Genomic DNA, 27,443 nt, shown 5'->3' on the forward strand with positions numbered 1-27,443 from the left:
CCCTTTTTATTTTTTTTCACAGCTGAACTGTGGGGTGTTAGCAGAAGTGAGAAGTGAGTGGGGCGCTGGGTTAGACGACATGAACGTGGGCAGCTGGATGCAGGTCACGGGGGTGTTTTCAGTTATGGCTTTAGGTCACTGTTACAGTGAGTCATCATGCAATGCTGAAGCGTGGCTGCTGCTGCTGGCCTGCTGAGCAGCCACATGAGAGGCTGCACGTTCCCCTGCGGACGCACGGCCCGTCAGGAGCCCCGGCGGAAGGTTTTCGGGCTGCAAATAACCAACACTCCTCCGTTTTTTTGACCGCGCTCTCCAAACACTAACAACTCAGGGTCCATACAAAGAGACAAAGACAGATTTAACATCAGACACCACGGCTCATGCCAAAAGAAACAACCGCACCAACCTCCGCCATGTCGGGCTGTAGCATCACAGTGACGCATAAACAAATACACAAACTTGCAGACGTGTGTTCTATGCAAAGTCTAGCCAGTAGATGTTTTTTTTTCTTTTTACCATATAATTCTCAAACTCCATTTAGAAGTCACTGTTTCAGGAGAGCGTGAATCAAGTCCTGAGTGAGAATGCTACGTCAATTCCAGCGTCCAACAACAACAACGGTTTGTCTATTTCAGATGGAAGTAGAAATGATAGTTTCCAGCCCAAATGACACATCTACAAAGCCGAGTTAGAGACTTTCCATGATGTGATTTTTTGACATTATAAAACAAACTGGATCTGCATAATTAAATGTACCGATTCTGTCCCTTCATTTATTAAATACAGGCTAAATAGCCGCAGGTCTTTACATAACATATTTACATTTATGTTCAGGACACTGACATCTTTTAAGTCCGCTGACAATAAATAGGTCAGTTAAACTAACTCAACCTACAACGCACTGCAGGTGTTCTCCACATAGAGAAATCATCAGTTAGTCTTTGCATCAAACACGTGTCGCAAGTAACACTGCTTTGCAACGCAAGCTCTCAGTAAACAACCGGTCCCTGACATAAATTGTCGGTCCTTCCCATTTCCAAGTGGAACATTTTGGAACAAATTAAAAAGGGGGATGAATCCATGTTTGATTCTCTGGGCGAAGCGCAGGCTCTGCTGGATGAAGACCGGGGCGCCTTCCTGTTGGCTTTCCAGTAGCAAATGAAGCCGGAGTCTCCTCTCAGTCTTTAGGAGGTGAGCTTGGAGTAGCTGGGCGGGGAGAAGCGTCTGCGGAGGTACTTGAGGATGTAGAGGGGCAGACAGCTCACCAGCGTGATGACAGTCACCTTCCACAGGAACGATACTGTGGTGATGAAGTATACGTCTGGCATGGGCGAAGGGGGAAAAGATCAGAATGAGGTTCTAGGACACAGACATACATCAATAAGCATCGTTTAAGGCTGGAGGCACACACATGTGCTTCTAATGCAGATCCTTAAAAAGGTCCAGTATGTAGGATCCAGAGGGCTCTATTGGCAGAAATTAAATATGATGTTTTCGTTAGTGTATAATCACCGGAAACTAAAAACTGTTGTGTTTTCATTAGCGTAGAATGAGCCCTTCACATCTACATAGGGAGCCGGTCCTCTTCCACGGAGTCTGACGTGTTTCTACAGTAGCCCAAAATGGAACTTCCTGTTGTTTTTAGAACAGCAGCATGCACCTGTCTCTTTCACCTCGCACAGTATCCTCACTACTGTCCACGTGTAAAGTAGGTAATAAGTAAGATATAATGCCTCTCTTTGGTTTGAACTGTATCAATTCTTGAACACAGGAGGCAGAAGAAGGAACCATTACAGTTTCAACCTAATGTTGCAGTAAAGTGTCCAATTAACTGTGTAAACTGCACATGCAACAGAAGAATAGCCTTTAAAATCTATTCCAGTCTGACTTCAAGGAGGGAGGAAACGTGTCCAAAAAGGGTACACCTGACCACATGCCAGTCATGGTCCTCAGTGGTCCAGATTGTAGGCTTAAAATGGAACTCCACACCCCACATAAAGCTGAAAATAAAGGCTTGGAAAGCTCTTGGTTAGGGTATTGTATATGTCACAAGTCTTAATATGGCACAACTAAAATTGGCTCTTTTTTTTTTTTTTTTTTTTCTCAATTGCCTGGCAACATGCAGGCTGCACTAGAGTAACATAAACACCAACAAAAAGTTGGTTCTTGAAAAGTTGTTTATGTTTCAGCCTTCTAATGGTTATGAATGTGCTTCTATCTAACAGTAGGTAGAGCGTTTCCTGACATACGCACCTTCACTGAGATAAACACATGAACCTTGGCGGTCCACAGGAAACTAACAGGACTGATGGCATTTCCTCTTTGATACTACGGTATGCCTGAGCTTCGTCCACATTAGGACACTTTGTCAATGCACTCACCCTTCGCCTTCCTCATATCCAGCTAATTGTACACTAGAGGTATAACATGAATAAACATGTTCACCAGACTGCTGACGCACTATTTCAAGGTCGCCAAAAGCACAATAACATCAATCAGGCTGCAGTGAATTGAACGCAGACTGCATTTGTTTTTTTTGGGCTCAATTAAATACGCCGCCACAGGCTCAAAGTCACCTTCTCTGTGGGTGAAATATCAGTGTTTGTGCTCACCTATGAACTCGTGCAGGAAGACGAGTGAGGCCACGTAGCAGGACAAGCTCAGGAGCTCGCCGACTATCATGAGCCAGTGCCACGTCTGTATGGTCAGGGCCACCATCAGCAGCTCAGTCAGGATGAGAGAGGTGAAGGAAATGGCAACGACATGGACGAACTCGGAATCGAAGAGCAGCAACGCCCCGTACATGATGATGCTCCCTGCGGAGTGAAACAGAGGGCACGGCCTGAGAATGAGACCAACACTTTGCAAGAATGAGCAGCAACGTTACAGTCCATGTTTAGCCTGAAAAAGAGTGAGCGGAGAGTGATTAAAGTACTATGCTGCAGGATCACAACCACGGAGGCCTGAAGCGATGAAAGGCAGAAAACAGTTATCAGGGCTAGCTTAAAAGGCTAATGCTCAGTGTGTTTAGCTAGCAGTGTCTTTAAGTAGACAAGCTACAGTAGTCAAAAAAATCCTCTCAATTGCTTCACTGATGTCAAAAGGCAGAATGAATAAGATTTTCTGAAAAAAAAATAATAATCCCACTGACCCACTAGAAGTGTCTGTATCTACCAAGAGACCCTGCGCTGTGCCCGTACAAAAATGGCGGACAAAGTGCTGGAAAAATGCAAAAAAAAGCTCATTCCAAAACGAGAGTGAATCTGAGGTTGGCTTTCAACAGCCTAAAGGCCCAGAAACACCAAACCAAAACCAAAGAACTAGCAGCAACAAAGGGTGACTGTTGCGTTGCCACATGTCGCCTGTGTCTTGGCCAAAGAATTGCACTTGAACACATCGCAAAGACTACAGTAGACGGCCAAATAGCACGTTCTGCGTAAACGGAAAGAACGCTCCGTACCGGCAGGTTGCGGTAGTCGTGTATTAGTCATTCAAAAAGTCATTGGCCTGTGTCTCCTTTTATTTTTCTGTGTATGACCCACAATCCAAAAGGTTATGAGTTTATCTATCACCAACAGCTGGAGTTCTTGAACTCTTACCTTGATAGATACTTATTAGGACCCATATTAGAAATGTCTTGAAAGATAGTGGTCGGCCCTGTGGAAAGAAAACCGTAACATCACAACATATTTAAACATTTTCCATGTATGTTTCTGTATAGCATATTATGCTACACTCTGGCAGTCAGTGTGTTATCATTCATTCAATACCTTCAAGAGATCCTTGTATAATTCAGGGTACAACATGGCCACCTCTGACTTAACGTCTTTGTCCAACACCAGGGAGAAGACGGGGAACATTGTATAGATGGTTGAGTAGCTGAAACAGACAAAGCCATGTGCCTTTAGTGTGAAAGTGCACATGTACTAGAAGTTTCACACATTTCATTGTTAGATTCAGCAGTCAGTCCAGCCAAGACGTTCACATTTTCCCTGTCTCGCATTTCAACAGTGCGTTGACAAAGAGGGAATGCCAGGGAGACGAAGCAGCCAAAGGCTCTCTTGATAAGTCACGCAGCCATGCAGAGCTTTTATCTCACCCAATAATCAGGAATCCTTGGTAGAGTGAGACTGAGGCAAAGTAGAAAACAGAGGAGAACACCGCCTGGGGAAACATAAAATGATTTTCATATCAATATTCCAAATGCCATAACAGATGATAATGCAAGAAAGCAGGGGTATCACTTTCCAAATTCTATATAACCCTCATTCTACCAAAGTGCTACTGCCGCAGAATGAGAGCTTCACTGACTTATTCTACGTGTCTTGAACTTATGGATCTTACCAATATTGGCCTGTCATCTAGTCTGCCTATCATCCAGGCAGCCCCAAACCAGCTGCGGTTGGTGTTAATGTGAGACATGTGGAGGAGGGCCTCCCTGAAACCCCAGAGTCCATGTGCAGTGACTCATGGGCTGTCCCTCCGTGGCGGGGGCTGAGGTTGGCCTGGGACATGGGAACTGGACCGGGGACGGTGTTGGGTATGTGTGGGGGCCGGCTTAGAAGGGCACCACTGACTGACTCATCGCGCACCCCACCCTTCCATGACCACCCCGAAAACTTTGCCCTGCCTCGCCGTGGATAAATCGTTTGTTGTGGATAAACACAAACGATTTAACCCTGCCCAAACTTTAAAGTTACTATCTTGAAAATCTCATTTTCGATCTCTTTGGTTCTCACTTACCAGGGATCCAAAAAGTGTCTGGAATTCCTGGGAATGTCGCCACAGACACACCGTTTGTAACACTGCAAATGCCAGCCCATAGGCTCACTCACCACTGTGTTACCTCATTCACTGATAGATAGCAACTTAACAGACACATTCATTAAACATAACTTATTATTCTCATTAAGTGATGTTTTATCTTCATTTAATACATATTATGTGCTATGTAAAGTTTTGAGGGAGTATTTCATGGTCAGACTTTTGATTGTTGTGAAAATTGAGTCAAAACAAATACTTGATTCCAATGCATCATTACAACATGACTGATGAACACCTAAAGGGCACCATGTGTTAGTTGTGCTCTACCTGCATGGTGCTGATGCACAGGCTCCTGTGGATGACGAACTGGCTGAGGGCTGCAGACCTTTTGTAGCTGTTCCGACCGTGGACCATGAGGAGACGGCCTAAATGTTTGAACTGAGTCACGGAGAAGTCGGCAGCCAGCGAGGCCTGCTTTCCTTCCTGTCAAACACACAGCACAGAGGCCAGTGAGGACACGCTACAAGCAGGCCAAGCAGGCTTTGGGCTGTTTGCTGTGATCGTTCAGTGACAGATAAATGGCTTGTTTAGAAGGAAACACAAAAATCAGACAGATGGTGGACAAATACTCCCTGCAGACATGACATGCATGGAAATGTGACTTTGAATATGCCATATTAAATTATATTCTGCTGATTTCTCAATTAGTTGATTAATTGTGTGTTTTCTAAAATGCAGACCATCAGTCCAAAACCCAAAGAAATTCAGTATACTGGCATAAAAGAAAATGTGAAAATATTCATATTTGAAAACCCTCAAAGAAATATTTCTGTACATAATCTCTAGTAAAATCCAAGGTTTTTTTTTGCACGAATTACAAAAACAATATATATATAATATCCAACATGTTAATGAGTTAGCTTAACATGTGTTGCTAGGCTTTATGATAAGCTAAGCTAACTGGCTGCTATCTTTAATTGACAGACATAAGTGTGACGTCAATCTCATCAACTAATTCTTACAAGAAAGGGAATAAGAATAAGAATTGAGCAAAGTAAACATCTCGACGGGGAATTTACAGAGAGAGAAGTACAAGAGACTCATGATGAGAGACTCTTACTTTTACTTAAGCACAAAGGCATCCTGTCAACTTTGTTTCCTCTACTCAGACAATGGATCCTCGTAAAGAGGAATCATCTGTGTGCATGTCTCTCTACATGTCTCTGAACATGACAGAGATCTTGACAGGAAACCCAAAGCAAAAGAGCGACACGTCAATGTGAGGCGATGAGATGTAGCGAGAGTCTTACTTTTCCCTCCACTCCCACGCCACAGTCGGCTTCCTGGATCATGCTGACATCGTTTCCTCCGTCCCCTAAGAGAAAACAAAAGCCATGAAAGTGTCGGGATTCACATCAGTGACTCACCAATACAACATTTTAGTGAGAGTGTTGTGCATGTATTTCACGGGGCACACCCTTAATTTGGCCTGATAAAGACATGAGAACTATGGCCACAGACAGGTGAGTGGAATTTGCGACTGCGACTGTAAAACACACTATAAATAAAAAAAATAACGTTCCAATGACACAATAAAATGACTGATGTTCAGTTCAGTGAGCTGTGTTAGATTACAAAACTCTCTACATGTGTGAAAAACCTCAATGATTAGCTTTGAAGTCACAAGTTTCTACAAATCACTGATGTCAATGTCAGAACTTTGTAACAAAATAACTTGCTATGATTCTATTTAAAAGGTAATAACAATAATATGATTCATCACCCAGCCATGGCTGTGATCATCATGAAGTGATGCATAGCATATTAGCATTAATGCTTTATTGTGGCATTGTATCAGTGTTACTGGGAGTACTGGAGCGATGAGTAGAAGTGAGTGAGAGAGGTTTGTGGCTGCAACAAATAAATATGTTTTGAGGAGGATGTGGATAGAATTTGTTCAATGTTTAAAACAAAAAAGCTGTACGGACTGAATCCCACCACGAAAAAGCTGTTGGGACGGTTTCTATTTTTGACTCACCTACAGCACAGGTGAGTTTTCCTGTGCGCTCTTGCAGCAGTCGGACTATCTGAGCCTTCTGAGTGGGGGTACATCGGCAGCAAACCACAGCGGGACACTGACACGCGAGCTCCATGAATTCATACTCGTAGTACTTCAGACAAACCTGCAAGAAAGCCACCAAATGGACGAGTGAGAAACTTAGGCCACCGAATGTAACGGATCTCAGCTGCGAGTCTCCGATACCTCGTCGTAGCTTACAGTTTAACTCCTACTGCTTTTTAGAAAGCGACTAACCACAGATACCACTTCCAGAGATGCATCCGTTGCAGCGATATTATCATGCATCACACAGAAAACATGGCAGACTTTCATACGGAGAGATAAGTCGGTGGGAGGAGGGTTAGACACGCACAGACGCACTCAAGAGTTTACCTCAAGCGAGTCTCCTGATATCACCAGCGCACAGTCGTGTTTTCTCCTGAAAGCGTTGAGCTCCAGGTGGGCTTCCCCTCGGGTTGTCACCTATGGCAATGGAAACCGCATTTGAAAAGCAAGTATAAAACACACTCGCAATGATAAGTTATCAAGGATGACAATCTGTCAGCCCTTTGCGTCCTGATTGTTATCAGACAGGTAGCCTCAAACAATAGCAGCGCGTTTCCCTCCAGGTGCAACGATGGTAAACGTTAGAACAACCGCCGAACACCCAACTGATGAGGCTGGATGATAGGACGTGATATTTTTCCACATATCAACTGTGGACTGTGGATGTACGAGTGAGACCGTTTCTCTCCTGATAGCCACTGTGATCTAAATAACACTACTGACTGCATGGAACTCATTGAGATCGGATCAGAGAGTCCTTTCTACCAACATGTGGGACATTTAGGCAAAAACACACAAAATATTACCTTCTGCTACTATTTGCCTGGAAGCATTACTTCAAATAACATAATCTTGCAAAACAATTTCATGACATAATCTTATGATCAGGACACAAATCCCCTGTCAAGTGAATAAGATGATAAAATTGAATAAGGGCTAAATTAAGTGAGCAATGCGCCCACAAGAGAAACAATACATATCTATACCAAGCAATTCTATTAAAATTGCAGTAACACTTTAAGTTATATAAGTATATAACCATTACAAATGCAGAATGGTTCAAAACACTTAAAAATGTCCTTAGATCGGTGTATAAATAGATTATAGTGTGTTATAAACCATTCGGTGAATGTTTATGTAGTGCTTTCAAATGCTTAATAGAGAAGAATTAAGTCATTAAAATCTAACTTGGAATGGAGAATTGGGAAGTGAAAGAATGCACTGTATTAAACATTAAAATGCAGCACTGACAGGGCATGGTGTTAATCTGTCAACAGGAGCTATGCTCTGGTATGAATATCCTTCAGCCGCTGACTATTCATACGTCAATCCAGATCAGGCCATTGGCGGCCACCAGGAAGCTAATCCAGATGTATGTGTTGCAGGCCCAGTCAGCACTCCCCCGTCCACTGGGACGGAGGTTTTCAAGCCGTGCCAACCATTGTTATTCTCTTCCAGTGACCGCGGTTGTACGCAAGTTGTAACCTTCCCATATGGCAGCGGCTCCTTCTGCTCTGGCCCGGTTCCAGAGGGGAAGGCAGACGGGGACTATCAAAGCGGCGAAAGAGCCCGAAACCTGCAAAACAAATTAGGAAGTGAGCCCTCTGCGTGTTCCCTCTGGGAGTGGTTCGGCTGGTTTCTCCTTTCTGTTTGAGCGAAGGCCTGTTTGTTCTCATTGACAGCGACTTGGATGCTTTCGCTGGTGGGAGGTGATTTATTCAGCCGTGTGGATGCTGACTGGGGCTGCATGCGTAGTTGTGTGGGGCTGTATGACCACGGGCTAATGGGCCTCAGTCACACAGAGGAGAGATGCCCGTGGGTCGAGGGAGTCAGGAAACTGTCAGTGCTGCATTGAACCGGGAAGCACCCTGTGGTACTAAAATCAACTATTACCCACACCAGAGGAAGAGAGGTCCATGTCCTGCACTTACGGGTCTGAAGGTATGGATGTCCTGGTTGCGGGTGATCAGATGGGCGTTCTTAGCGGTGCATGTCGCCGTCTCAAGCTTGTCTCCTGTTAGCATCCAAACCTGCACAGACACCAGAAAGTAACATGTAGTGAAAGATCATTTTTGAGATTCAGAAGATGAAATTCCACTCAAACGCGTTACTGCAGGATACAAAATGTTTCCAGAATCGGTTTTAACAAAAGCTAAATTCCAGGGATCAAAGACCCTAATCACTGATGTCAAGCAACCTGTAAGTGCTCTGTCTGGGAGCTAAAGTTTGCGAACTTATCTTACGATCAAACATGGGTCACTTCATCGTGGTGCTTGTGCTTCAAACAGAAGACAAACACCAGTAATCATACAGATTGGTATCACAGCATCCACATTCTGTCTTGGATTGATTCTTAATGGATGCTGCTCATAGAGTTTAAATGGTTTAAAAGAAATTACATTAAAAAAAATAGAATTACTGCCTCGCTGTTGTATGTATCTGCCAAAAGGGAAAGGTCATCACCCCCTCCATCATTTTATCCCATCTGTGTGAAATTTTCATAATAATAATAATAATAATAATAATAATAATAATAATAATAATAATAATAATATATCTTTATTGCCAAAAATGTGGACTTTTCTTTCTTTAGAGGACGTTTCTAAATGATGTGAGCAACAGAAATCCTTCCGTACTTAACCGATCTGCACTGCTGGATACCACTGGAGCCAAGTGAGTAAACGTGTTTTTACGTATTTGTGGTGAGTCAGCTCTTTAAATTAAGAAGAGCAGAGGGGACGATCAGCTTTCTGCTTCCCTTGCACAAAACCACATTCTCATTTCCATAAAAGAAATAGTTCACATCAACCATCTAAAGTGTGCTAACCAAAACTGCTTCAAATGTCCTTATAATTCACTACAATCTTGTTCTTTCTACTAAAGGGAGGCACTTGGATGAGGCTTGTTCTTGTTGGTAGATATGAAAAACACATGTACTCGTCTTGCCTCTATGTTTTTGTTTTCTTAAGTTTGTTGCTACTGTGAGCTATGAGTCTGTCTGCCCCCCCACACACCTTGATTCCTGCGTTGCGGAGGATCTCCAGGGTGGGCCTCACGTCAGTCTGGAGCTGGTCCTCTACCCCAGTCAGACACAGCAGCTCCATCTCCATCTCCAGACTCTCAATCACTGTGGCCACCTTCAGGGAGCGGTCATGGACGCTGAGCTTGGCCTGGACGTACCGGGCCTGGGGAGCAGAAGGAATATTTTGAGTGGGAGGAGATGAAAATAGTTGAAATGAAGTAGAACCACTGGAAGAACAAAGAAGGAAACCAGCCAAGGAAGTCATGACAAACACAAGAGAGAAAAGTGTAACAGGGATGGTTCATACAGATGAATGACACACCCAGAAACATCCATATCAGATATCAAAGTTTTAGTGTTTGACATATAAACTTTCAGGTATTTGCCTGCAAGCAGCCGTTAAAGCTGCTATGTTTTAGAAAGCTTGAAATACAGCGCAGACGTGATCAATTGGTTAACGCCCATCTCCAGCTTCTCCGCTCCAGGGCAATCAGCGAGTGAGATAAAGCAAAAACAATCTGAGAGTGACTCATACAGGAACACAAACTCTGTGTGTGACTCAGTTGGTGACTCACTGCTGCCCACCAGCTCTGCTCACACAATTATACACTCCAGTAATGGGCCTGGGGCTGAGGACTGCAGGGGAGACAGCCCTGCCCTGCTCAAACAATGAGTGGGGTGTGTGTGTGTCTGGGAGGGTGGGGTGTGTGGACTGGAGGGACTGGGGGGGGGGGTCAGAGGTCACTCTAATTACTCAGCAAAACACTTTGACATTTAGAAATACTGAACATGGCTGCATAAATATCATTCTGCATTTGTGTGTATTTGGAGTGCAATCGGCGCAAAGGAGATATCGAACAAATTGCTGATATTTCCAGCTCCAATGGCTTTATTACACATAAGGCCGACAAACTATAAGTGTGTAAGTATTGTCTTGTACTAGGATGAATGAGAGCCTCAGATCGCTGCGTGTTAATGTCATGAGACGGTACTTGCCTCAAAATCTTGATACTGCTCCTCTGTGAGAGACTTCTTTGAGACCACGAGGACCCTCAGGCCTTCCCTCGCCATGTTCCCGCACTGGAAAACAGAGTGAGCAACATCTGGATTCAGCAGGTTAGTCTGCGAGTTATTTACAACAGGGGTACAATCACTGTCGTTACATCTTCATCGCGTCTCGTGAAAAAGGAGGAGATCTACCTCCTCTTCCAGCCAGTCGTTATACTGGACGATGCCGGCCATCACCACATCAGCACCCTTCATGTAGAAAGTGATCTCTCCCGTAGACTCATCCTTGAAAAACAATAATCGACAGTTTATTCAGATTTAAAACAGGAAAGAAAAGCGGTTACATTACCCAGGAGGTTTCACACAGACAGGATTTCCAGTCCATAACCGTGTGAGCAAAGGGGCTCATGCACTATTTTATGACTTTGCGTTGCCTAGAAATGCTAAACTTATTTTGGTATTCACGTGGGTTCCACAAAGCGTTTGCAAATATTATCAAGAGGAAGTTTAAAAATCCCAGGCTTCCTGAGTTGTAGCCCGGCCAACAAAGATAAAGTTAGTCATCAGAACTAGTCAGAGGTTATAAGGTGAGCTTTTTCACAGATACTGTGCTTTAATAATAATAATCTGTTCTCCTTTTGTTTGTCTTGTTATTAAAGCTAGAGTCAAGTCGCCCTCCTAGCAACAAGCACTGACCTACATAGTTACTGAAAGAAGTATTTCAGCAATTGGAAATTAGGAAATCAAAAAACAGTTTCTTTGAAGAGCATAAGAGAACAAAATGCACAACAGCTCCAGCAATCTAAAGGACAGAAGAGTAACAAAGTTATCTTGGCACTCACTCGCACTATGATGCCCATCCTCTTGCTCTCATAGGTGAAGGGAAATATCTGCAGGATGGTGAAGTTCAGTATTTGGCCAGTAGGGGTCCGCAGCTGCATGGAGGACTGGTCTCTTCCCACCAGTGTCAGACCGACACTCTCAGTCCACTGCACGAGCGACACCTATCAACACCACATTGTAAAGGCTGAATGGATGGTCATTGTGAGGGGGGGGGGGGGGGGATAGTCAGGCTGCAAAATGTCTCTAACTGCTAATATTTCATGTCTTTACTAAATAATAAAACATAATCATCATAGAGGTACAGCGAGGGAGAAAGGGGACAACTGCGTTATTGTTCTCATGGTGAAGCCATTATGTCAATATGATGTTCCATTACTTGAACGACAAAACAAACAGTGAAGGGCACTTTGGACAGAGAGCACAGTGACCATTTAGTCTGAATCAATAGCTCAAACATTCTCCGCACTCAAGACTATTGATTGATAAATTAGGGGAAATGTCTATTTCTGAACAGAAAATACACTTTTTGCTCTTTTCTTTATGAAGGACACAACAGACAGATGGCATCCATTAATACAATGTTAACGTGTGCGAGTCTGTGTGGGGAGAAAAAGAGGGGAGACGACATTTCCCCAATAACTTCCAGACCAGAAGTCAGATCACATTCATCATTCATCTTCTGACAGGTCTAATGGCAGAGTGGCCAAATGGACACAGATGAGAGAAAACAACAAAGATTGCCACGGTCCAATTTTGAAACCACGGGTTTTGTAGAGGGGGAATTACTTATTTTGGAAATACATGACCACGTAGTCTGACAATGCTTTGAAGGAGCACTTTAACGTCAGAAAAGCTCTGTTTACTGTAATGTTTGTAATAGAGGTTTGGGAAATATGAAGACGGTGGTTAGTCACAGTCTAGAAATATTCACTGTGGGGGCATTCTGGGATCTGGCGTCTGTCACAGCAGCACCCTTTAATAGCAGCATCTGGGTTGGCTGCAGATTTGTAACTGGACTGAATAACGCTGGGTCCAGTTGGTTTGACTCAGAACCTCCACGTGGCTGACACGTTTATAAAAAACTGAAAAGGAAAATGATTCAGATATCAACTCTCTGTGGTGAATTACACATGATATACCGTGAGACATCCTTTTGATTATCGGTACTTTTGCATAAGATCATTTCAATTAGAGATGTACGGATTAATCTGCCAAAAATCTGATATATGAGATCAGTCTCGTTATACCAGACTTTTTGCCGGTCAAATTCATCCATTTTCAGTTGGATTATATTTGTTGAGTTACCAAGAGCACTTTTATTTTGATCAGATTTAAAAAAAAATGCGAATCTGCCAAGACAATTGCAATTGAGGCATCTCTAATTGTGTGTGATGCAGTGACAAGTGTGCAGTAAAAAGTCAGTTTTGACAGCATTGGTAAAAACAGTCACCGACATTGTGTCCATAGTGCTCACAGACAAAGCCAGATCTATATTAAGACTTCCTGAAAGCTGCAGGGAAAGCAAACTGAATCTTGCTAGACTGTATCAAACTGATCAAATATACCATTCAGGGCACAGCTACAAAAGAACAAAAAAACAGTTACAATTGTTATCCAGTTTGACCCCAAAACAATAAAACGGCTCAATTTCCTTCCCACAACATAAACCACAGGTCTCTAATCACAAGAGATGTACGTGGCTCAATTAAAATATGCTATCAAAGAGGAAATTCAAAAGGGGATAAGTGCAATGGGCTGGGGAGCACATTAAGGAAATCCGTATTTACACCGCAGGAAATGGATCGAAGTCGAATTCCACAGCCCTCTTCCTGATGTTCAAAGAATTCATACAGATCAAGGACATGAATGTAGAATGCCTTTTGGCTTGTGAATGTTCCCCTTCATGAAAGAAAGCAGGGAAGACACTCGAGATCTTGACCTTTACTGATATACACCAAGAACTCTCCAGCTTGAGATCGGAAGTCTGTTCTCCTGTCAGGCCTTCCCTGTTTGTCCTTGAGAAAATGATGTTTAAGTAGATTAAGTGTACATTTCCCAACATGTCAAGATGACGTATATCAACATGTAGGTATTTACGTATATCATGGGATGGATATCCCGCAGCTGTTTGTGTAATAAATGTGGGAAACGTGCAAGTCTACAAGTATGTTTCCACACAGATGCAAAAAAAGAAAATATTGTTGGTTAAAAATGTTTCCAAATCAATAAATCAAGTCAACTTCTTTTTTATTTTCCTCTTTTTGAAAATACATTTATATTTGACTTCACTTATGTTTTAAATTGCTTGATTTTTTGTTTTGTAAAGCACTTTGAGCTGCATTTCTTGTCGGAAAGGTTCTACCAGTATATAAATAAAGATAATTGCTACCACACATTTTTCCTATCAGCCCTGTGGGTTTTCCTGAGTGTCACTAAAAGTGGAGGAACACGCATCGGGTTCTGTCGTACCTCATCTGGGCTGGAAGCCTGGTAGACTCTGCACGTGTCTTCGTAATGCTGTTCAGCCTCGGCCTGGTCCGTCACACCGTTGGCCTCGTATACGGGGGTCACGTTGTGCACCAGGGCGATGGCCTTCACAGCCTCATGAACTTTACTGATGATGGTCTTGCGGACCTTAGTGGCTGCTGGAGCCCTGGAGGCTGGGAGGTCATGGGTGGGCTGAAGACAATAACAGAAGGTACTGAGATGAAAACAATGGCAGACGGGAATCTCAAGAGAGTTAGAACCTTTCTTTCATTGTGGTCAAGACGGCAGCTATTGTAGCCAGCATCATTAATAATCTGTACGTATGAACATGTAAATTCCTATATACACAACAAACAAAGAAGACACACATTCATAAAGCTCATTCTACAATAATAACTAACTGGAGGAGGTTTTGATCGTAGAAACAAGCTGCTTCACTAATGGCAGTTTCAATGATTGCCGTGATAGTGGCCTGTAAACATGACCAGATGTGTAAAGTAAATATGAACAATTTGCTTATGCGTTGTGGCCTTGCTATTTTTAGAGGCCTGTGCGCTCCCGGGGTTAATGGCAGCGTCATTTAAGAAGTCCGGTCATTGCTTTGCTTGTGGGCTAATCCTGTTTCCTGCTTCACTAACCTCTGGTGTCAAGGGGGACAAAGAGTGCCATCTGAGGTCAGGAAGCATTCAACCAAACAATAATCACAAACTGATACGTTTCTTAAAACAATGCTCATGCCTGTTTGTTTTGCCCTTTCCCAAGATTTAGGAATTTAAATCTTTTGTTTCCTAAATGCCGTGAGTGAATTTCAGTCACTGCTTCTCTTTGACAGACCCAGAGCACTGCAAAGACTCGTGCATGTTTGTTTTTATTCTTTTTACCTGCGTGTAGGCGCTGAACACAAGGCTCTGTACTTCATCCATTGAGTCCATCCCATAGGCCACAGTTCCAAGATGGAGGCGCCGGAACACCATTTCATTTTGGGTAAGAGTTCCTGGTAAAGATTAAATTACAGACATTCAAAAAGTGGAAATCCTTTAAAAAATAATTAACTGAAAGAGTTTCAGCATCGTGTGCAACATGTGATAATTCTGCATAATGATTGACTTCTAAATGAATGTCATTTTGAAAACATCACAAGCATCAATATCTGTAAAAGTATCTCCTCATCTTCCATGGGTTTGGATTTACAAACAGTGATCAGTTACTTAAAAGAGATGCATGTCACATATGGTGAGATTGTAAGGAAGCCAGCAGCCGTCCCTTACTACACACAACCTCTGGATCCTCACACTCACTTTAAAAGCATTTTCCGCTAGTATATCAAAAAGACCTCGGGGGTCTTGGACGTACATTGGCCTGAACTGCAGACCCCACCGCCCTTATCACGCTCTGGATGGGGAAAAGGCTGATCAGTTTATTGGGCATGAGGGCTATAAATCTGACGTATAACACCTCTGCCTGAGGAAGTGCAGCGGTGGAGGTGTTGTGCTTTTAAGGTGTGTATGGATGAGAGACTTTGGGGCTTTTTTTTTTATGATTTAATGGTCCAATAAGTAGCAGGACTCCGGGAACACAAACCCCACCGCAGAGCTAAACCCCCCAAGGGAAGGAAACGACTTAACTCTGTCCAACTGGATACTTCCTTCGCAAATCCACAGCACTATAACTCCTCATTTTAGTACTCCACACGCTGGCCTTTGGGATTTTTTTTTAGCCACAACCAAGGCTATTTTAATATAAAGTACGTTGCTTTTCACTGGCATTTCCTTTAGTCTGACCTGTTTTGTCAGTCAGCAGGTAGGAGATGCGTCCAAGCTGTTCAGGTATGGTGCTCGACCTCACCATCGTCCCAGGGATCTTGGAGTCTTTCTTAATCATCCAACTGAAAACCATCTTTCCCATATCCAGATTGACACGCAAACTGCATCAAATAAAAAACAGCACATGATTTAACTCCCAACGTGTGAACACAAAGCAACGCTGCAGACGACTTTGAAGTAGAGAGGCTCAAGTCGCACCTGATCGGCACGATGTTAGAGAAGAGCAGCAGGAAGCGCAAGATCTGGAGGTACCAACGGCCGGTAAAGTGCTGGAGGGCCACCATGACCAGTGACACCACCACAAGAGCCCCAAACAGGATCTTAGTCAAACAGTTCACTTCCAAGTCAAACAAACCCACCTATCATGAGCAAGAGGCAGAAATGATCAGTCAAAAAAAAGTTTAAGAAATTGCACAATTAATCAATTAAGGATGACTTTCTAAGAATCCTCCATTTTCATGCAAACTAAAGGCTCTGGTTCACACTACTGTACCTTGTGTCTCGGGTTGGAGGTGTTCATGACACTGCGCAGCTCCTTGCCTGTGTAAATCACAACCCCCACCACTGTCCCTGGAATGAGAGAGAAAAAGACCTAAAAAAAACCTGCCTCGGGTCAATATAGTAAAATAACAACATAAAACACACAGTATGTCAAGGAGATGTTTCCCAGACTCATAATCTTGACAAGAATAGACTTCTTCAAATGATCAATGACATTTGGAATATAGGATGCAGATTTCCAATTGCTTAATGGGTAACATATGTCAGCATGGGTTAAGGTCTCCTATGGAAGGCGCACACTTTCTTTATTATTATTATGAGTAGCTGCTCCAGAGTTAATTAAAAAATAACTTCCTCTTTATTTCTTCTGTGTGTGTTTGGTCAGACAAGTCAACAGATCAACAGTTGTGAATAAAGCAATGCCTCTTTGTGCCGGAGCAAAAGATGGTCCGGGTTACATCCTGGGTTTTAGCTGCACAACCAGTCACTTATTTACCAGAGGCGACGACCGAGCTGGCCCACAGGGTGTTCTCAATGCTGAGACTCTCGTTGACTGGGGGGTCTCCGTCCTCCTGTAACAATTAAGACGACAAATATTCACAATAAGGGGAGACAGAAACTGGTCAGATAATTGCTATGTTTGTAAAAATACGTTTTGTAAACATTACTGGCTCCATCTCTCTATCCGTTTGTTCTCACGCAAGATGCATCACTGATGGATTTTATTTTGCCATGTAAGCCTTAATCAATGACTCGTATGCTAGTACAAGGCTTAATCTTCTTTATCACAAAATGACTCAGACGCGTATTCAGACATAAGAAGGACACGTCACATTGCCGTCAGATGAACATATCTTAGGTTTAGGGCTCAACAGAATAGTAATGTAAGCACTCACCCTGGTGAAAGTTCCAATAAAGTTATGGATATCAATGTTTGGTTCTTCTGCGTACACATATGATCTGATTTGTAGAAGGTCCTGTGGGACATTAAAAACATGGTTTAGGATCACTGACGGGGAAAAGTTTTTGAATATTGACAGCCGGTTGAGAAGAAGACAAGAACAAGCAAAGCTTTGCCTTACATGCTTATGAAAAATTATGTAACCACCTCCAATAACATATCACTTACATGGAGACCAGATCCATTCAATCCTACACAGTTTATGCAGCGTTTGCTTTCTGGTTTTGCATAAATATCCTATAATTAGACAGTAGACAGTTTGACACCTTCAAAACATGAATCTTTGTTATATATGACGGTTGTTTTATTTTTACAAACCAGTGTGTCCTGAGACACATACTGTCACCGGGAGCAGGGGAGGACAGAAACAGCACTTTAAGGTTGAGTTGGACCCTGGGCTGCAACTAACAATCGTTTATATTATTGATTAATCTGCTGATTATTATCTTGGTTTCTCAATAACATTGGTCTATAAAATGTCAGAAAATAGATAAAGATGCCTATCACTATTTCACAGAGCCAAAAGTACTATTGTCTTGTTTCGTCTGAACTTACAGATATTCAGGATTAAGGAAAAACAACAAATGTTCACATTTGAATCAGTAGAATCAAGTTGGAATCAGTGATTTTTTTAAATAAATAAATAAATAATAGATTTTCAAAATAGTTAATAGTGAAAAAAATGTTTGTCAATGGACTCATTTAGGCTCTGGACTATTATATCAGCTTGCTAATAGACTGTAAATCAAATAACAGCAATGCCGTACAATTGAGGTTGAACAAAATAAATCACAGAATAAATAAAATGCCACTATCTTGATTTTTATAATATTGAATTCAACTGTATCATACTGAATATTGTTACAACTTATTGACTTACTGACAATTTGAAATCTAAACAAATCTGCTTGAGTATTTGCCTTTAAAAACCTAAAACTGGTCTAACACGAAAGAACTACAAGAGCAAAAGGTATGGGCCTGAGGGCAACCTTTGACCTTTTAGTCCTTCTCTGATGTCCCGGCCACCCTGTACTCTGGTCAAATGACTACTCTGCCCTAATGACTTGCTTCTCCTGAGACCAAAGTCAGCATGTGCACTTACCTGTATTCATCCGTTCTTACAAGGCACAGCGATGGCATAAACACGGTGTTACAAACGTACAATTTTCTCCTGACTACCTCTCCATCTTTATCTCATGACTCACGGCAGCAGTTGGCAGTCTCTGTGTGCAGGCCACTGGGAGGCGTAGTTTCCAGTCCGTCTCTCCATCCAGCTGGTCAGTACGCAGGAAACAGGAGCCTGGGAGGGGGAGGACAAGAGCTGCCAATGAAGCCATATGGAAACAAACTGACCCCTAGGGGGCAACAGGAGGCTTTTAGTTAAAGGGGGTACACCATGATCTCAAAATTGCTTGAACAAATCAAAACACTTAGATTTCAATAGATACTGAAGGCTACTGTCCCCATTGCTGCTTTTATGTGTTCTAATTCACGTTATACTTTACGTTTCCAAGTTGATGGCAATTTAACATGGAGTCACAAATGAATTGCAGCAACTTCTGTGAATGGGACTAAGCTGCTTATTACTGTTGGGATAGAAGTGAAGGCATCCACCAAACAAAGCCCATCCCCCCACTGGCTCGCATGCGTCATCCTGCCCAAAACTACAAATCCTGGCCTATAGGCTCTTCATAATTGACCTAATGGCCTCCACATGGAAGAGAGATAAGCAAGCACTATTTCCAGTAAAACAAAGCTTTTTCTGTCTCAACAGTAGGACGCAACAACAGCAACAGCAACAACAAGGTGCGACCAGCTTCACTGACAGAGTCACATTTGGGTTTCTGGAAGTAGGAAATAAAAACATCTCATCCATGTGATGTGATTTTTGATGTGCTTTGAATGGACTAGTGTGGATTTTGTATATGTGCAAATAAAACAGTGAAATGCATTTTGCCAAGTTTGTGTCATCATCTTGTCCTAATCCATATTTGATTATTCAGATGAGGCATCCTTAACTCATGTCTCCTCGTGCCCTCGATTTACCTTTTCATGATCCTCTCATTTGAAAGACAAAATGAGTCATCAAAGTTGAAGAGAGAACAATGTTTTGTCTACAATGCTTATCTCACCATTACATGGGGTAGTAACTCTCCACCACAGCGCGCTTTGAGTGATAGTTTAGTACTGGACCCAATTACAATTTAGACATTGTAGGACTTCCTGTCCTGGCTCAGGGCTAATCCCGGCACCTCAGCGCCTTTTTAAACAAGTCATTTCCCCAGCCAGCCAGCCAGCCAGCCAGCCAGCCAGCCAGCCAGCCGGGCCGCCAGCCTGTTGTGGAGATCTGGATGAATGACCAGCAGATGTTTACCATTTCTTTCAGAGGTCCTTAAAAAGATCATGTCAGCAGGAACACGCTGGTTCTACAAAGAAAGGCAGAAAGAAAAACATCACTTTAGCATCACTTCCTGAGCCTGCACTTTTCCTCCTCCCTCCTCTGCTCTTTAACTGTAGGAAAGGAAGACTTTTGGCTTTTCATGTGCCACATTACCAACAGCCAGTCAGTCAAAAGAATAAGCCCTCCAGCAAATCATCCCGCCGTGGCCTGAACAGGACCCTGACCAGGGTTTTACACTCTGCCTGACCTGGTCCCTCCACTACATTAGACAAATTCTCCATTCAATTCATCTGGACAGCTTCCCCCAAAAAAAAAGTGAACCGTGCATGGATTATTGCTAAGAACTCGATAGTCTAACAAAGATGTATTATGCAGGTTCATTTAGAGATTCTAAAGCTTTCTTTTTGTCCGCTACTGGTTTCACCACCGCTGAGGAGTTTCTCAATTGTAAATCACATAACTCTGAATCCCTCAGTCATATTAGTGAAACGAGTAGGACAACATGTGTGACCTTTCCTTCAGCTGCTTTCAAATGAGTGATTCAGAAGGAAGCCCTTAGTTGGAAACTGAAGACAGGACCCACTTCTCATGTTTCATGTACGCAGACCTCAGAGGATCCACTGTGTCCACGCCCGAAAACTCAAACTAACTTAGATATTTTAAACAACTAAAAAAAAACATCATTGGGAATTCAAGAGGAAAAACGATTTTATCAATAAACAGTAGTTAATTGAATTTGTGTGTGAGCTCTAATTAAAGGCATATTAGGTTCACGTGTGCTGTGCATGCATTGAGTTTGACAGGCTGAGGCTCAGCATTGATCACAAGATTATAAAATCTTTACTAACTCCTTTCACCTCAGTCACCAGCGGAGCAGAGAAGATTAACAGCCCCCTCATTATTCTCTGTCATATAAATGGGAACTCGACGGTCCTGAAAAGCAAAAACGATGCACAGATGTGGATGAAACAATCTTTTACAAACCTTTTCCACGATTATAAGATCGCCAACTTGTATGCCGCTGCTTTTCACCTTCACTGTGCCTGAAATACACAGAACAAAGTCAAAAGTTAACTGAGAGTTCAGTAACTTTAGTGTATTGTTTGATGGATTCCATATTATGCTATGTAGTTAAAATCCATCCAATTCCAATGCCATCTAGATCTAAAAACACACAAAGTTCTTTTTAATGAAATGTGCTCTAAACACACATTAAAGTCTTCTTTGAATGAACTGCTGCTCTGCATGCCTCACCAGTCACCTCGGTGAATTTGGGAATGTAATTTTCCTTGCAGATTTGAAAGAATGCTGGGGGAGTTGAGCCTTTCCTCTCATTCCTTTTGGAACAAACGGGCAAAATTGTTTGGAAGAGATCGCTGACCCTTGACCTGTGTCCTGACCTCTGGGCTTTGCATATGTAAGGCATTAAAGCACATTAATATTGCTCTGCAGTCGGCTTCAAGGGACTTCACATTAGTGCTCTTACACAGCAGCATGTAGCACCATTAAGAAACAAGATGTGGCAACACGTACTTTATCTAAAATAAAAGACGAAGCTTTCATGAATATAACAATGTGTTTCTATATGAAGAGCTTGTGTACGTTTGTTTCATGTGATCAGAGCTGCAACAATTCATTTGTTTAACTGATTAGTCAATTAATAGGAGACTAGCCTAAAACTATTTTAATAATCGATTCATCACTTTTCAAGAAAAAATACCAAAACATTCCTTTGTTCTAACTTCTTAAACATGAAGATTTTGGTGCTTTTCTATGACATAGGGCGGCAAAATTAATCGAATATTTATCTCAATCACTATTAAATTAAATTAACATGATTGACTGCGATACCGATTCTTCCTCTGCTCATAGAAAACTCAGCTGCATATCAATCCAAGCGCCTACTGTATCTTTTAAAAACTAAAAAGCAATGAGTTCAGTTGAAGACTTATTTTGACTATTTGTTAATTAGCAGGAATGTAACATCACAGGAAAATGAAAGCAGTGCTCTGTTGATTGAGTTTTGGGTAAAAAGTGGTGGAACAGTTTCTATCTTGCTTCTCGGTGATGCACTGTGAATAAGGAGCAGTCGCATTTTGATGCAAAGATTTGCACAACATGGAAGTAAAAGCAGTACTCTATTTAAATGTGAAACTACAATAAACATATTTTGTCTCTAAAATTAATAATTGTGATAAATAATCATGATCTCAATATTGAAAAAAGTATGACTTTATGATTTCGTAATTGTGTAGCCCTCGTATGACAGTAAACTGAATATTTTTCCTTTTTGGGCTGTTGGTGGAATAATAAAAGTGATTTGCTTAAATCTCCTTAAACAGTAGGGAATTAAAACGACCAATTTCCACTCGTTGTTTTGGACAATTTATGGACAAAATGATTAATAGATCATTGAACAAAATGACTTCAATCAATGTCTTTCTTTGTTAGAAAACAACACATTAAGTTGTGACACCCGAACATTTCTATAAACCACAAGATATGCACGGGGGCCGCTATCATGGAGGCAACCAGTCATTGTGTTTATGGGTGAAACAAGCTGCCACATCAAAGGGCAAAAGTGATGGAAACCACAAGAGGTCTCCTGCTTTTTATTGCTGGTAGCACTTTATACCACGGCCTCTTATGTACACTTTTACATCTCTGCTTTGAATTACCCACTATTTCCCCTAGCCCCAATAAGTTTTAATAGCACCAACCTCCTACAGTTAATAGACGCTGATGCTAAGAATCTACACAAGCAAAACATAAGCAGTGTTGTTTCTCAAAGCCTCCGATCCTCACCTCTTGTTGAAAGCTTGCTGTAAATCTGAGAGTTCATCTCTTTGTCTCGAACGTAGCATCTTATTTCTTCAACTGCCTCTCTCATGATGGTAATGGCCAATACGAGACCCTGGAGAGTGAAAGGTCAGAATTAAAAAAAGTTATTTCTTGAAAGTAGAGAACAACAAACCAACTGTATACAAGTGAGTGTTTGTGGGAAACACCGGAACATTTCCATAAAAAAAAAAAAAAAAGACATTACAAAGATGCACTGAGCACTAATGAAGTCTATGAAATGAAGATGATTTACTGAAATAATGAACAGTCAGTGAAATGCTACATACCAGAGGGACCCAGTAGGTGTAGAGCGCTCCTAACCGGAGCTCCTTGATGAACTGAGAGCAGGCCAACAGCAAAAAGTACAAGTTGAAGAAGTACTTGAACTGATTGAACAGCACCTGTGAACACAACACAAAAGAGCACAGAGTGATTTATTTGCTGTGCGGAAAGTTATTGTGCATATAATTGTATCTGACATGTACTGAGAGGTCACGACTGATTTTGATAGAAAATGTATTGGACACCATTGGTGAAATACAATGGAAATACATAAAACATTTGTTTTAACAAAATTTCAATATTGTTTTGACGGAAAATTTTAACAACAGTTTCCTTTATTTAAAACTGCCCTCTTAGGGAATCTAATTCTGTTGACAGAACAAGAATTCAACATTCCAATATTGGCCTTATAAACAAAATAAAAGATCTGAAACAATATCCAAACACATTTAGTAGCTTTCCTCCACAAGTCATTCTTTAAATAAACAGTCACGCTTCAACTTTGCCCCATTTCATTACCACCAGTGTGCAAGATTACTAGCAGGGGAAAATGTGCGTGTTGCTATACTGTACATCATTTGTTGCCGAGTGGAAAGCAGAGAACGTGAACCCACGTACGAATAGAAACATACAGACTACAAAATGTTCTAATGAGAAGAACTTCTTGACATGAACCAAAGTAAATAAAAAGCATCACAATTTGCAATGCAAAAAGGCTCTGATCTCTTCTTTGGCTCTCCAAACAAATGTGAGCTACTTTCAATGTCTGACTTCATAGACAGAGAAAGAAAAGTCATAAGATCTTAAGACAACTAATCTCTGAAAAACAAATGCACATGTAAATCAGGCCGGGAAAACACAGGGCTCAGTAACTGCTGCCACATCTGTCCCTTCCATGTTCCTCTGAGAATATCAACGTGTTTTGGTGCTGTGAGACCATGATGCTGACTGTTAGTCAAAATACGACACGTCATGCTTCTCTTGCCATCATTAAAAGATCTTCATTTCAACATGAGACATTCCACCATTTATGAATTACTGATGACCTCGTTCTACTGTCGGCATGTGAAGTGAAGCCTCACCAACATATCAGTCTGGTACATTCCTATGACAAACTATTCCCTCTGGCATAAGTCATATATGTAGTTGATAGGTATTTTGATGATTGATGAACTTTTTAAGTCGCTTCTTAAGCAAACATGACAAACATCTGCTGGTCGCAGCCTCTTAAAAGTGAGAATTTCCTGGTGTGATTTATAGACACCACCTTGGGCTCCGAGAGGTTCTACTGGGCATCTTTCATTGTTTTCCTGACAATTTATAGACTACATTAGTAATTAAATTACCTGGAAAATAACCGTCAGATCAGCCCTATGGTCGTCCCCTGATCCACGGCCATTTAAAATTGGTCAAACAGGACAATGACTACCCACTGTTGCCTGTAAAGTGGGTGATACAAAAGGACTAGATTCCTCACATTATGATTGTCTTAATGGGAAAATGTGTCCGACAAGCGACAGCGAATCAGAGCCAGCCTGAGAGAGGTGGGCGGTGGTTTTGGGGGTTAAAGGGGGGGGGGGGTGACCTTTGACTGACACTAACCGCAGGCAGGAAGGTGAAGAAGTTGTACTTCTGGTTGTTGATGACGTTCCTCGGGTACCTCTGCTCCCTCTTTTCTGGGTGGCCGAGCCACACGGTGCGGGGACGGAAGTCGCCCATTCCGCAGCATCTCGACCACGGACAGCACCTGAGAGGAAGAGGTGGCGAAGGGTTAAGACATCGCACATTCAATCTCACCATTTGGTTCAATAGCAGACATGCTGAGAAACAGACGGTTAGGTGAAAAAAAAAGGAACTAAATAATTAAGAATCATGCAGATTCTGTAGTATGACTACAGCGTGTTGTATTTTTTACGGATTTCCTGCCACAGCTCTGTGTTAATGTGTTGCTTAAGGTCTACGATCATGCCACAGCTCTTTGTTAATGTGTTGCTTAAGGTCTACGATCATGGAGTCTGGAGAGATTATGCTTTCAAAGATAAATATTAACATTTGGAATAGGGTGGCCACTCCCATCGCTCTACCCAAACAAACTACTTTCCAAGTAAATAAATAATAGTTTCATGACAGATGACTCATTTAAAAAAAGGCCTGACAACTTTTCTACTGCTGTTAAATATGAAGAGATATTCTTGTTGCTGTATTTAAATATAATTTATTGCGTATGTTGGAGAATAACACCGACAAGAATGGGCTCGGTCATTGTAAAGTAATCTAGTAAAATAACCACGTCTCGCTCTGCTTGGACGTCGGAAGTCTCTCACAGAGACAGAGGAGCTAAAGTGCATCCTACGCAGGGCGGCACAATTATCAAAAATTTAGCTAAGCACAATATGGCCGACTGCAATTCTCAAATAGCAGGATGCACATTTGTTTAAGGAAATGTGTGTGAAAATACCATTTTAATGACATGGTGGTGGTGCACAGTTGTCCCGGCCTTCATATTACATTCTACAGACTGAAGAGAAACATTGCCACAAAAATCATACTATAGACATTTTAAAGTATTTATGTATGGTGTAAAAATGACCCTTCCCTCTAATATCGCGAATCATATTCAATTGCTACGTCAGTCAATACAATTGCAATTGGACGTGTAGCAGCAGGAAAAGACACGGGTGTAAATAATAAGGTTAACGACGGCTGAATTGCATTTAGCTGCTTCAGTTTCAGGATAGTGCATGCTGACTCACTGTGACGGTTGAAGAGAATGGAACATCGTGAGCCTAATTAGCAACACCTGTGCTTTTCCTACTATGACAAGTCACAATGTCGGCCTTTTATTTTGTTATTGAATATTCTAAAATACCAGCCCAACATAGTTAAGGATCGCCACGCTAGATTTTTAAATAATTACAAAAATGTATCTGAGCCCAAGTTAACATATTCAAATGTCTTGCATGTTTCCATCCAACTGTTCAAAATCTGCAAATCCTCAAATGTCAGAAAACATTTTTGCTTGAAAAATGACTAATGGATTATCAACTTATTCTGCTTAACTGCAAATGTTGATGCTTTTCAGCTGAAAGAGACCAGTGTATGTTTGTATATTGATATATTGAACACTCCATTAGAGTCTTAGTTTTGCGCTTCACCCAGATGCCAGTTTATTAGGTACACCTATATAAGGCTTAAACTAATGCATGAATTCAATACAACCATCCTGCAATAAATCCTACCGCCTTGAAGGTTATAATGTTCTGTTTTTGTTGAAACAGTTTTTTTTATTTGTAAAGTGTCGATTCAGCTTTAGGTTAATTTTTAAGGATGCACTTTTTGGGGCATCACAAAGAGATGTGTTTCTTATATTTAGCATACCCTGCTTCTTATTTCGTCTATAATTGGTGTAAACTGAACATTAACCTTCATAAGGGTAGGATTTATTGTGTTAGACAGCATTATTTTTACCTAGTGTATAACGATGAACAGGTGAATCAGGCTCGACTATAAATTATACTGCAAACTACAGAAAATAATGTACACATAGCTGCTAGCTGCTGCCCAATATTCCTGCATTATGACAGCATTTTTTTTTTTTTTTAAAAGAATCTTTTGTCTTTAAATTCTGTGATTATTACAGGAAGTGACGTCATCGCGACAGCCTGACCAGACTATTGGCTGCATTTCTCCATCAACCCTCTGTCCTGTGCGTCTTCTGTCTCCATCATCATTTATGAGGCCTGACCCTTTTATGTGCTGGTCAAAATAAACAACCTACAAAAAGCATAATTTTGGTAAATGTAATATACACATTCCATCTTCATGGCAGGGCCTACATGTCCGCGTGCTTCTCCTGCTCTTTGACAGACAAGCGCCGGGTCTGCCGAGCCAATATTGACATGGGCGTCAAAATGCACTTGCTCCGACTGCACCCCGGAACAAGGATGTCTCCAGGACGCTACTGCTAACGTTAGCTGCTATAAAGCTACTGTGAATTGCCACATCATGCTGAAAGTAACGTGTATTCGTCTGTTAGACGCTGTTTATTGTTGCCCCGACTGCTCCCCCTCCGCCACCGCTAAGCTAGTTATAGAGACAATGTCGACGCGCTCTTGTAAACAATTTAACGGCTACTCTTGATATCAGCAGAAGCCGACGGACAAAACACGTCAACTAAATGGTTTCCTCTTACTGTTTTCTGTGCCGTATAACGCCCTTACCCATTTCTGTGTTTACTGTCTTGCCTTTTCGGCCGCCTCACGGGCTGTAGGGGGATATTGTCGGTCATTCCTGCAGCTCCTGGTAGCGGGTGGAGGCTGTGGGCAGCACGCCTGTGCTGTCGCTGTTCTGGGCGGAGGCTTCCCAGCTGTCACTCACACACGACG

The 27,443-nt window shown here is 41.9% G+C and overlaps 1 protein-coding gene across 1 annotated transcript; it reads right to left on the reverse strand.

Moving 5' to 3' along the window:
* On the reverse strand, positions 1–27,395 carry atp9a (ATPase phospholipid transporting 9A). Its single transcript, XM_079175185.1, has 28 exons — positions 27,279–27,395; positions 24,661–24,805; positions 23,064–23,177; positions 22,741–22,849; positions 20,920–20,978; positions 19,909–19,960; positions 18,740–18,834; positions 17,470–17,550; positions 17,070–17,145; positions 16,566–16,642; positions 16,271–16,431; positions 16,031–16,173; positions 15,131–15,243; positions 14,232–14,441; positions 11,762–11,923; positions 11,112–11,204; positions 10,908–10,991; positions 9,904–10,074; positions 8,821–8,919; positions 7,217–7,306; positions 6,803–6,947; positions 6,075–6,139; positions 5,092–5,247; positions 4,100–4,164; positions 3,771–3,879; positions 3,600–3,657; positions 2,613–2,816; positions 1–1,321 (listed from the first exon to the last, which is right to left on the reverse strand). The coding sequence occupies exons 1-28, from the start codon at positions 27,344–27,346 to the stop codon at positions 1,185–1,187; spliced, it is 3,141 nt and encodes a 1,046-aa protein (XP_079031311.1). The 5' UTR covers positions 27,347–27,395; the 3' UTR covers positions 1–1,184.
* Positions 27,396–27,443: the final 48 nt, after the last annotated feature.

This window comes from Pholis gunnellus (assembly GCF_910591455.1).
Source record: "Pholis gunnellus genome assembly, chromosome: 2".
NCBI classification, from domain to species: domain Eukaryota; kingdom Metazoa; phylum Chordata; class Actinopteri; order Perciformes; family Pholidae; genus Pholis; species Pholis gunnellus.